The following is a 12,048-nucleotide window of genomic DNA, read 5'->3' as shown; positions in this document are numbered from 1 at the left end:
GACCCACCCCCAATGTCGGAAGAAGTTCAACAACCTCATTCAGGTGGTCAGGGTGAGTGGCTGCTTTTCAATATCTCTACATCCCTCCATCTCAACTTCACTGTGCCCAGAGGGTTTAAAAACCCCAAATGCCCAACGCTCATCCAAGAACTATGGCTATCTCATAAAACTCACACGCACATTCCACACCTTGCATACATTAAGAGGTATTCAACTATGGGAGGCACATCAGGCAAGCACATGGCTGCACATTCACTCAGACGCCATCCTTTTTCTTGCAGGCCAAGCTATCTTGCAACAAGTGCCAGCAGCAACTGATGGATGGAGGGCCGGCTGAGCTGCAGACCCTCAGCGATTTGGAGGCACGCGTCCACAGGATCGTTGCCAGCCAGGTGATGGGTGCCATGGTCGCTGGAGAGGTCGACCCCCTTGGGGACAGCAATGGTAAGTTCATCAGCTTTCTCTCCTCTCTCATTCCACTTGCCCCTCACAACACCAGCCTTTTACACTTTCAATCCAACTTACTAAATGTCTCCAATCCTTGCTCCCTTACTGCCCCCCTGTCCTGACACTAAAGCCACTCTTGTACCTCCCTGCTTTCAGATGGCGAACCACCAGCTGACCAGCCTGTCCCTCAACCAACCAGTGGCAGCGACGCCCCAGACGAGGAGGAAGAGGAAGCCAGAGTCTCCGCGCCTGCGTCTCCCAAGGGAGCCCATGCCCAAACTGAGACCGCGCCTTCCATGGAGGGGAGCAGGGGGGGGGAAGGGTCTGATGAGGACTAAGCTCCGGGACCCAATGGGCTGCAGCAACGCCATGGGGTAGGGAAGCTTGGGGGCCATTTCCCCGGAGGGCGAGTAGGCAAGCAAGTCCTGCTGCACTGGACGCAGAGGAGGAACGCGTCATCATGGAAATGAATAGCCAGGCCTTGAACATGCACACTGAGCTCATGGGTGCAATGGCAAGGGTGCCAGAAAGCATGGATGGACTGGCAAGGAGTGTGGAGCACTCCGCTGCAGCACAGGCCGACACAACGCAACGGCTTAGTGCTGCAATTCAGTCACTGGCTGCTGCTATCCAATCTCAGACTGCTCCCATGCAGTCTCAAATTGATGTAACGCAAGCACTAACTGCTGCCATCATCGCTGGTTCGGCCACATTGCCCCGGGGCTCTCAGTGCTGCAGCAGGCCAGCAATTTGTGCTCAAGCAGATTGCTCCGGATGCTGAGGTACTGCCCCTTGGGAGTGCCAGTGTGTCGGTTGAGCAGGAAGGTGCTGTGTTCTCTCAGGATGACAGCATTCCTGCTCCCACCACTGTCACTTCCCCATTGCACTTGCCACCACCTGCAATACAGCCAGCCCAGACTGCTGCTGCCCATGCAGAGTTGGTGCAGTCTGCAACCGGGGCCTCCAGGCCCAGAGCTGATCGAGGGCATCCTTCAAGGGCATCTGTAGTCTCAGGATCGGACATTCAACAGCCTTCCACCAGCCTTGCTGCTGCCACTGGGGCCTCATTACAGAGGAGCAGTAGGGTGGGAAGGGGGGGGGGTGGGGGGGAAAAGTGTGCAAGGGATGGAGATCATCCTCGAAGGGCAAAAAGTAGGAGGTCTAAATAAATGGTGGGAATGTTTGTAGTAAAGGTCGAGGTTCGGCTGATTACATTTGTTTACTGTTTTGGCGTTTTTCTCCAGCTTGCGAGAAGCTGTTCTGTTAATTCATGATTTGTTGTGTTTGTTTCTAATTGTTTGTCCTGAATAAATGACACACACAGTTTGTTAAATAAAAAAGTTGTTGTATTCAAAATTTACATTTTTGGCCTTTAGAATCATTGCAGCTTTGGCCAGCTATAGGGGGTGCGGGTTGCTTTCCATGATGTTGTTCTCCATGCCGGAAGCCATCTTCTGAGTAGGGGCCTAGAAGCGGCTTGTTATCAGCCGTTGACAGACGGCCCTTCCAGTGGCAACATTGTGGGCCTCCCTCCCACCTTGGTGGTGCTGCTGCTGATCATCCTCCTCCTCCTCTTCCTCCGGAGATGCACCAATCCCTGGTGGCATTGGCTGGGTCCATAGGATTGCCAGGTTGTGAAGAATGCAGCATACAACTATGAAGAGGGAGACTCGCTCAGGAGAGTACTGCAGGGCTCCTCCCGAGTGGTCCAGTCAGCAAAACCGTTGCTTGAGCACGCCGATTGTCTTCTCAATTATGTTCCTGGTGGTGATACGGCTCTCATTATACCGCAGCTCAGCAGGGGTGTTGGGGTTACGGAGCGGTGTCATCAGCCAGGTGCAGAGTGGATAACCCTTGTCCCCGAGGAACCATCCACTTGGGTGATGCAGTGCCTGGAAAAGGTCTAGCACACCAGTCTGGCGCATGATGAAAGCATCGTAACTGCTGCCAGGATAACGGGCATTGATGGCGAGTATGAGCTGTCTGTGGTCAGAGACCAACTGCACATTTAAGGAGTGGAACCCCTTGCGGTTTCGGAAAACCTCTGCATTTTCATGCGGTGCCCGCAATGCAATCAATGGCACCCTGCACCATGAGGAAGCCCGCTATCCTAGCAAAGCCACATGCATATTCATGCTGTTTGGTCCGGGTCATGGGGAAAGAGATGTACTGGTGTCTCCTTTTATACAGTGCATTTGTCACCTCCCAGATACAGCAATGGACAGCGAACTGAGAGAAATTGGCAATGTCCCCAATAGATGCTTGAAAGGAGCCGCTGCCATAAAAATTCAGAGCCACTGTCACCTTCACAGCCACCGACAGACGTCCTGGTCCTCAGTAGAGGCTGCAGATTTGGTTGCAGCAGGTGGCAGAGCTCAGTGACCACCTCCTTGCTGAAGCGCAGCCTATGCAAACACTGCTCCTCAAACAAATGAATGTAGGAGAATTGCTCCCAGAATACCCTGGGGGGGGGGGGGGTAAGGTCTCCTGTGCAGAGGCCTGTTGGCCCTCCTCCCTTTGGCCATGTTTGCCAATCTCTCTGCGTCTCTGAGGCCTCCGATTCTGCAGGTGCAGGACGACGCCCCGAATCAGTGCAGCCCCTATAGTCTCTTCTAAATCGATGCAAGGAAGATCAAATCAAAGAGTCTCTCACTCTCTCTGGAAGAGGCCGCCTTTAAATAGTGCTCCCCCAGTTCCTTCCCGACTGCAAAACATCCCCCTCTACCTGTCGTTGCTAGGGGCAGGGGGCGCCACTCAATAGCCAGTCCGGAGTGCTACACGCTCGACTGACGTCACGATCTGCGTGCGCAGGAGATCGTGGCAGTACTGTTTAGCACCGCCACAAAATGTCAAGTCAATTTTGTGAGCGGCGCAAACATCGCCGCGCCCCGGCGCTAGTTGCTTTGCGCCCCGTTAACGCCCTCTTAGGGCGCTAATGGGAGGCGCTAATCAAACAAATTTTTCCCCCCTAAATGTTATGCCAGAGTAGCATTAAGCAGCAAGACTTCTGGAAACTGTGCAGATCACACATAATATACAGGAACAATAGGATAACAATTACATTTTTAAAGCAAATTTGCTAATTTAAAGGGGTAATAGTTTGCTTAGATCTCAAACTAATTTTGATCGACAAGCTCAATTATTTCTTTACAAACAACAGAACTTTTACAAGTGATTTTAAAGCATATATCCATCAATTTATCAGTTCTTCCTATTATTAAATTGAAGTGTCACATTGAAACCTAATGTCAATGCAAGCAGGTCACCAGCTTCCACATTTCCACTGACTCAGCTACAGTTGTGTCAAAAAATTTAAAGCACATGTTTTACTTGACAATGTATCTATTGTCTTACATACCAGCACAGGACTTCTGATCTCACACTGTCCACATGATTTCCCCTTGACCTTTGGCTTTTCAGTTACACAACCTGGTACATTGGTGAATACACGTTTCGGAGGCTCTGAAATAAGCACAATGAGAAACCATTTCATATGCTTATAACCTGCATAATCACAAATTAATTAAAAACAATAGCCATACCTTCACATTGATCCTTCAGTATTCTGATTTTTGTCTTTCCAGAAGTTATCTGTGACAAAATAATTGTAATTTTAAAAGGGTTACTTTGCAGAACAGCAGAAAATGACACCAGTGAATATGTATATTCATATCCACTTATATGCAACTATACATTCATTTTAATATTAAAAAAAGGAGTGCAAATTTCATACCTGGAAGGAAAAGCTGGTTAGGATATTATCACTAGCAAAGGTCTACTTATAAGCTGGTCAAATAAATTAACTGGAAATTGCTCACAAAAGATTCTCTCATTGAGTAGGATGGTGCAAACCTTTGAGACCCACCCATAGATTGACATAAAATGTCCCCATTTTGTCTTTCTCCATCGCTTCGTCCAACAGTAGTCATGACAATCAATGTATGTCATGTCCCAATGCCCAGCTGTGCTGCAGTCCCACCAGCTAGAAGACATCTCCATGCTGAAATTAGCTCGAGCAACTGCTGCAAGTCTTGGACATCACAATGCAGGAATCATAAGATCACCAAGACCTCTGGTAGATGTTCTCGGCTAACCTTTGGAGATTAGCAATGGTCAGCAAGAAATCTGAAGCATTTTCTCGCAGACGCCGTATCTTTCTAAGAACTTGCCAAGAGAAACTGGAATTACTTCAGACTCTTCTTTTAGGCAGTCAGCCCAGTTTTTGTATGTAGTGCAAGTTTGATTACTGTACTCTATAGTAACTGGCCTGTGTATTATTTTATCTTTAGAACTCTGCAGAACTTAGTTTTAGCTGGTAGACGGCAATGTGATATTTTCTATTCTATTCTAAGAATAAGGGGTAAGCCATTTAGGACAGAGATGAGGAGGAATTTCTTCACCCAGAGAGTGGTGAACCTGTGAAATTCTCTACCACAGAAGGCAGTTGAGGCCAATTCATTAAATATATTCAAGAAGGAGTTGGATATATTTCTTAAAGCTAAAGGGATCAAGGGATATGGGGAGAAAGCAGGGACAGGGTACTGAATTTGGATGATCAGCCATGATCGCATTGAATGGCGGTGCAGGCTCGAGGGGCCGAATGGCCTACTCCTGCTCCTATCTTCTATGTTTCTATGTTTCCACCAGCAGAAGAGAGAAATTGTGTCTTTGTACATAAGATTCATTTTTTGGAAAAGCTTCAATGCAAATTGGATGATTGTTTAGGTAGGTTTTAAAATAAAGTTTTATATAAAAGCTATTCAATTTACTTTTGACTTCAGAAAGCAAGAGAGAGAGCCCATTTAATCTTTTGTCTTTGTTTATACTGTTGCTTTCAGGAGTGAAACACCTTCTCTCCCCAACCCCATGTCCCACCCCACTGTTGAGCAGAAAACACCAAAGGCTGTGTAAACATTTTCTTTCATAATATTAACCTAAAAACAATGCAAACCATTTTGAGTTGCCTTTTTATCCAAAAAAGTTACTTCAGAACACATAACTGATTTCATTTCTGGAAGGATTTATGATCAACAAAAAGGTTAGCAATTTATAGGGGATGTTGGTTACAGTCTCCATCTCCCACCTTTCCAAGAGATGCAAAAGGCTAAACTGAAGCAACGTCTCTCTCCAGGTAACTTCACCCCGCCATCCCTTTCCCCACTTGATTTTTTGGCCCTCCTTAGTATATTTGAAAGCACTTTGTTCTTTATCCTCACATGCACCATCACCCCCCCCCCCCCCCCCAGGAGCATTCCTCCCTACCTCTACCTGCCTCCTATCCTCCTGACAAACCAATTCACAAGAACACCCCATTCCCGATACTCATCCATCCTTCCAAATCAGGCCTGCTATCAACGAACTTCTCAGCTATCCCTTCATCCTACTAGCTCGTGAACCCACCTGCCCTGTTCCCACGCACACCTAACCGTCCCCCTCAAGCTTCAGGCTACCCATCCAGTCATCTGATCTCTCTTGCTTCTGCTTCCCCAGGACTAAGGAACCAACTGTTAGAATACAACAAAGCATATTAAGTAATTAAAAATAATATAAGCCTATTTCCCAGCTCTGTGTTGAGAAACAGAATGTTATTTTTCCTTAAAAACATATAGGGCAGAAGAGTAATAAGGGGAGGGGTATAGGGGAGGATGGAAGAAGCAATGCAGTAGAGTTGATACGGACAACAATAACGATGGGGAAAAGTACAGGGGAAGGCAATGGAACAACTATAAATTTAGTGCAGTGCTTTACTACCCCCACTCTCCAACTACCATCGATACCTGAAATTATATTAAAAAATGACAGATAGATGAAGAAAAGTGGGCTAGTTCTGGTATAGAAACATTTGGTTAAAAGGGCTCCTCTGTGCTATAATTTCTCTGATTCTACAATTACAGTTCTCCCCAACAACAAAACAAGTATTAGAATTTCTCAGTTGAGTTTCTACAAACATTGCATCAAAAATTATGAAACCAGGTGAAGATACTAATGACCAACAGCCTCAAATGATAGGAATTCTTCCCAAATGATTTTATTTCTTTTACTTTGAAGTCTCTCCTTACCTTTTGACTAAAATTTTCTTTATTCTTCAGCACTACCTGTGCATGATTTACGAGACTTCCCACCTGTCCAGATTTCCAATGAAATGGTCCTGATCGTCTGCAATAACCGCAATGTAAAATAAAAAATCAAATCATAGCACACCCACCAAAAACTACACTGATTCAAAGCCCAGTATCTATTTTATAGTGCAGGCCATCAGGAAATATTCAAACACCGCAGTGAGGTAGCCAATCCTTACCACTGGGTGATAGGGCAGAAACAAAGCCATAAATGCTCAGCGGCTGCACACTGCCATCCCGGAGCAAGAAACAACTTTACAGGAATCTACTAACATTTACCTCACACTGGTCAAAAATGACTGTAAATGAGAAGGAAATTTTATAAAGGCAAGAAAAAACCAAAATGCAGCAAATTAAAAGGAAATTGAGAGCTGCATTAGGATCAGCAGTTTCCAATATATGCTAATCCTGAACCAGTAAATGACAATTTCTCATCGGTGGTTGCAATATGTAAATACTACAAGATGTATTTACTAATTCATTTCAATTCTTGTGAAATTTAAGATAGTCCCCAAAAATGAAGAGATAATCTATACCAAATTGGTCTTTTTGGTCCCAGCCATTTTGGAGCGGATTCACAATTTTTAAGGTCACCTTGAATGGTGTCATTTGTTGCAGGAGTGGGAAGCCATCATTAATGCAAAGTTTAATTTCAGAGACAGATGGGAGGAAAGCTCTGTTCTAAGTTTCTGGGTTTTGTTGCATATTCTACATCAAAAAGTGTTGTAAAAGGGTAGCCAATGAGTGAAACCTATATCTGAAATAACCTGAATCTGCAGCCACTTTTTAAAAAGCACCAGTATGTCCCAAACACATATGCCAAGATAATTTTTATTTTGAGACTCCTTTTCTTTTGAAGCAAGATCTCTGTGCTCCTCCAATACTGGCCACTTGGGCATCCCTGATTTCCATCACGCCACCATTGGCAGGCATGCCATTAGCTACCTAGACCTTAAGCTCTGGAATTCCCTTCCCAAACCTTTCCACCTCTCCATCCTCTTTTACGTCGCTCCTTAAAACCCACCTCTGTGACCAAGCTTTTGGTCACCTGTTCTAATATCTCTATGTAGCTCGGTGTCAAATTGTGTCTGATAATGCTCATATGAAGCACATTGGGACATTATTACACTGAAGGTGCTATATAAATGCAAGTTGTTGTTGTTGTAGAAACTCTGTCCACCCAGTTCACAGCTTTAGAAAAAGATTATGCGAAGCAGTAACTCATAACACTTACTCCCTTTCCTCCTTTTCCTTACTCATGGCTTGTCGAAGCTGCTGCAATCTTTGTTCCATTACATCACTATCTAGTTCTAGTTGCACAGTTTCTAATCGTAGCTCCCGAAGATTTCTAGAGAAAAAACATTCAAGACTTATTATAATATACAGGATATATTGGGAAACTCGAAATCTATAGTAACCGGACAAAGATGACCAAATAACAATATATATCCTCCCAGTCCTGCTTCTTACTGAATTTCTAGAATATCTGTCCAATAATCATACTATGAAGCAGCATTAAGTGGCAAATGCCAAACTGTCAGATACTGCACAGTCCATTCAAGAACTTCAGTCGACCAAAATGCTGTCTATTCCCACCTATCCATATGTGGAATTCTTAAGGAAATAAAAGTTTTTAAAAATATATTCCAATGGCTTACTGACAAATTTAATCTCCTATATATTTCTGAACATCTTATAGGAAACTTTGGTTTATCCAGAGGTTGTATGTCCGGAATACTCGATCTAACAGCAAAAATCAGGAGCCGTTTTTTTAAAGTTTTTTTTAGATCTCATTCTTTTTTTTCCCCCAGTCAGCCACTGCAAGGTCTGTAGCTATAGCAACAGCTTCAGCTGCTTGCAGCTGCAGCCGACTCTTTATAAGCTGTTGCTAAGCAACAGTGTTTGTTGTCAGATACGGAGATGAAAACCTCCGTATGCTTCAACATTAACTTTGTATGTCCGGCAGTTTTGATAGATCGGCAACACGCCGGTCCCGGATATCACAAAGTTTCCTGTACTGGGTTCTGCAGAAATGTGGCCTGTAATATGGTTTCTTCATCCCATGTATACATAACAATCTACATGCAATCCTGCTAACATTTATGATGTGTACTTTTGTCTTGACATTTTTCACAGAATTTTATCTCCTTTTGGGAAAAATACAAATTTGTGTGTTTTTAAATCAGTACCCATTTGCAATTTTATCAATGCTTGTATATTTCCCGTGCCATCGCTCATAGGTTGCCTGGGACTTGAAACAATGTGCAAGAAGGAGCAAGAGATAAGTAGAGATAGCGCTGCTAAAAAATGATAAAAGTGTAACAAAGTCACACACTTATAGGAATTGTTTGCTGTAAATCAATAAAATATAAAATAAAGAACATAATATCAATTAAACTATTCTGGCTAGTGTACAAATGCTGCAGTTAACCATTGTTACCTTCCAATTCCCCATCAAACCATCACACTAGATTAAAGTTTATATACAGTGTTCTGCACGACAAAAGTATGTTAAGTTCCCTTTTGGCAGCATTTACAACTCCAGTATGACTGACCTAGGTATATATAGTACATCAATTGTATAGAAACAATTATAAATTCTCAAATCAGGATATATATTAATGACCTGGACATGGGTATACACAGCATAATTTCAAAGTTTGCAGATGCCATGAAACTTGGAAAAGTAGTAAACAGTGAGGAAAACAGTAGCAGACCTCAGGAGGACATAGACAGACTGGAGAAATGAGCAGATATATGGCAGATGAAATTTAATGCAGAGAAATGACATAGGTAGGACAAAGAAAGAGGTTCTGCTGAGAGAGTATGAGCAGCTAGGGGCTAAATTAAAGAGCAGAACCACAAAGGTAATAATCTCTGGATTACTGCCTGAGCCACGAGCGAATTTGCATAGGGTAAATAAGATCAGAGAAATTAATGAGTGGCTCAAAGACTGGTGTGGGAGAAATGGGTTTCAATTTGTGGGGCACTGGCACCAGTACTGGGATAAAAGGGAGCTGTTCCGTTTGGACGGGCTTCACTTGAACCATGCTGGGGCAAGATTCCTGGCGAATCGAATAACTAGGGCTGTAGAGAGGGCTTTAAACTAAATAGTGGGGGGCAGGATCCAGGTGAGCGGGAATTTAAAAAGTCAATGAAAAATGAAAAACAATAGAGCAGGATAGAGATGGAGGAAATAATAACCAGAGTTTGACAGACAGGAAGGGACAGAATGTTTAAAAATAAGAGTGCAACAGAAAATGGGGCCAAAACAAGGAGAAATGTTAAAAAGACAAAGTTAAAAGCTCTATATCTGAATGCATGCAGCATTTGTAACAAGATAGATGAGTTGACGGCACAAATAGATACAAATGGGTATGATCTGATCGCCATTACAGAGACGTAGTTGCAAGGTGATCAGGGCTGTGAACTGAATATTCCAGGGTATCTGACAATTCGGAAGAACAGACAGAAAGGAAAGGGAGGGGAGGTGGCTTTGTTGGTAAAGGATGGGATCAGTGCAGTGGTGACAAGTGATATTGGATCAGAAGATCAAGATGTAGAATCGGTTTGGGTGAAGATAAAAAATAATTGACATGAATTAGTCATTCATGAAAGAAAGACTTATGAAATAATATTGAGCGGCCTGCGGGTGGCGCTGTCCAGGGAGAGTATAAATACTCGGGCACGGGCCCAGCTTGCGCAGGACATTCTTAACAGGAACTAGTGAAGGACACAACTAGACCTCCATGTTGTAAAACAGTTGATTAAAGCTTTAACGCTTAGACCAAGTGCCTAGTAGTTTTCTTACATCAATAATAAAGGGAAAAAGTGGGCGTAGTCTACAGGCCCCCAAACAGTAGCAATACTGTTGGACAGAGTATAAAACAACAAATAATGGAGGCCTGTAAAAAAGGTACGGTAATAATCATGGGTGATTTTAATCTCCATATTGATTGGACAAATCAAACTGGCCATGGTAGTCTTGAGGAAGAGTTCATAGAGTGCATCCGGGATGGTTTCCTAGAACAGTATGTAATGGAACCAACCAGGGTGCAGGCTATCTTGGATCTGGTACTGTGTAATGAGACAGAATTAATAAATGATCTCATAGTAAAGGATCCGCTAGGAAAGAGTGATCATAGCATGGTTGAATTTCAAATTCAGTTGGAGGGTGAGAAAGTTGTATCTCAAACCAGTGTCCTGATCTTAAACGAAGGCAATTACAATGACATGAGGGCAGAACTGGCTAAAGTGGACTAGAAAAATAAATTAAATTGCAAGACAGTTGAAATGCAGTGGCAGACATTTAAGGAGATATTTCATAACTCTCAACAAAAATATATTCCAGTGAGAAAGAAAGATTTTAAGAGAAGGGAGCACCATCCGTGGCTAACTAAGGAAGTAAAGGATGGTATCAAATTGAAAATGAGGCATACAATGTTGCCAAGATTGGTGGGAGACTAGAGGATTGGGAAATTTTTAAAAACCTGCAAAGGATGACTAAAAAAGAGAAAACTGGCAAGAAACATTAAAACAGATAGTAAGAGCTTCTACAGGTATATAAAAAGAGGGTAGCTAAAGTAAACGTTGGTCCCTTAGAGGATGAGACTGGGGAATTAATAATGGAGAATGGGGAAATGGCAGAGACTCTGAACAAATATTTTGTATCTGTCTTCACGGTAGAAGACATTAACAACATCCCAAAAATGGATAATCAAGGGGCCACAGGGATGGGGGAACTAAAGACAATCACTAGGGAAATAGTACTTGGTAAAATAATGGGACTAAAAGATGACAAGTCCCCTGGACCAGATGGCCTGCATCCCAGGGTCTTAAAAGAAGTGGCTGCAGAGATAGTGGATGCATTGGTTGCAATATACCAAAATTCCCTGGGCTCTGGAGAGGTCCCAGCGGATTGGAAAACCCCTATTTAAGAAAGGAGGAAGACAGAAAGCAGGAAACTATAGATTAGTTAGCCTAACATCTGTCATTGGGAAAATGCTGGAGTCCTTCGTTAAGGAAGCAGTAGCAGGGCATTTGGAAAATCATAATGCAGTCAAGCAGAGTCAGCATGGTTTTATGAAAGGGAAATCATGTTTAACAAATTTGCTGGAGTTCTTTGAGGATGTAACGAGCAGGGTGGACAAAGGTGAACCAGTGGATGTGGTGTATTTAGATTTCCAGAAGGCATTCGATAAGGTGCCACAAAAAAGGTTACTGCATAACATAAGAGCTTACGTAATTGGGGTAATATATTAGCATGGATAGAGAATTGGCTAACTAACAGAAAGCAGAGTCGGGGTAAATGGGAAATTTTCCGGTTGGCAAACGGTAACTGGTGGGGTGCCACAGGAATCGGTGCTGGGGCCTCAACTATTTACAATCTACATTAATAAATTGGATGAAGGGACCGAGTGTAATGTAGCCAAGTTTGCAGATGATACAAAGATGGGTGGGAAAGCAAGTTGTGCGGAGGACT

At 43.4% G+C, this 12,048-nt stretch overlaps 1 protein-coding gene across 4 annotated transcripts in view; it reads right to left on the bottom strand.

The window, feature by feature from the left end:
• zbbx (zinc finger, B-box domain containing) overlaps positions 1 to 12,048 on the bottom strand; it is a 198,242-nt gene that overhangs the window by 155,020 nt on the left and 31,174 nt on the right. For all 4 annotated transcript variants that reach the window (XM_085990387.1, XM_085990384.1, XM_085990383.1 and 1 more), the window contains exons 3-6: positions 7,801 to 7,914; positions 6,507 to 6,603; positions 3,990 to 4,038; positions 3,806 to 3,909 (exon numbers count right to left, since the gene is read on the bottom strand). In XM_085990387.1, the coding sequence (XP_085846513.1) occupies positions 3,806 to 3,909; positions 3,990 to 4,038; positions 6,507 to 6,603; positions 7,801 to 7,914 (364 nt within the window). The remainder of the gene's footprint in view (positions 1 to 3,805; positions 3,910 to 3,989; positions 4,039 to 6,506; positions 6,604 to 7,800; positions 7,915 to 12,048) is intronic.

This window comes from Somniosus microcephalus, chromosome 6 (assembly GCF_052327205.1).
Source record: "Somniosus microcephalus isolate GS21.2 chromosome 6, FLI_Smic_1.0, whole genome shotgun sequence".
NCBI classification, from domain to species: Eukaryota; Metazoa; Chordata; class Chondrichthyes; order Squaliformes; family Somniosidae; genus Somniosus; species Somniosus microcephalus.
This window is presented reverse-complemented; position numbering and strand designations above follow the sequence as displayed.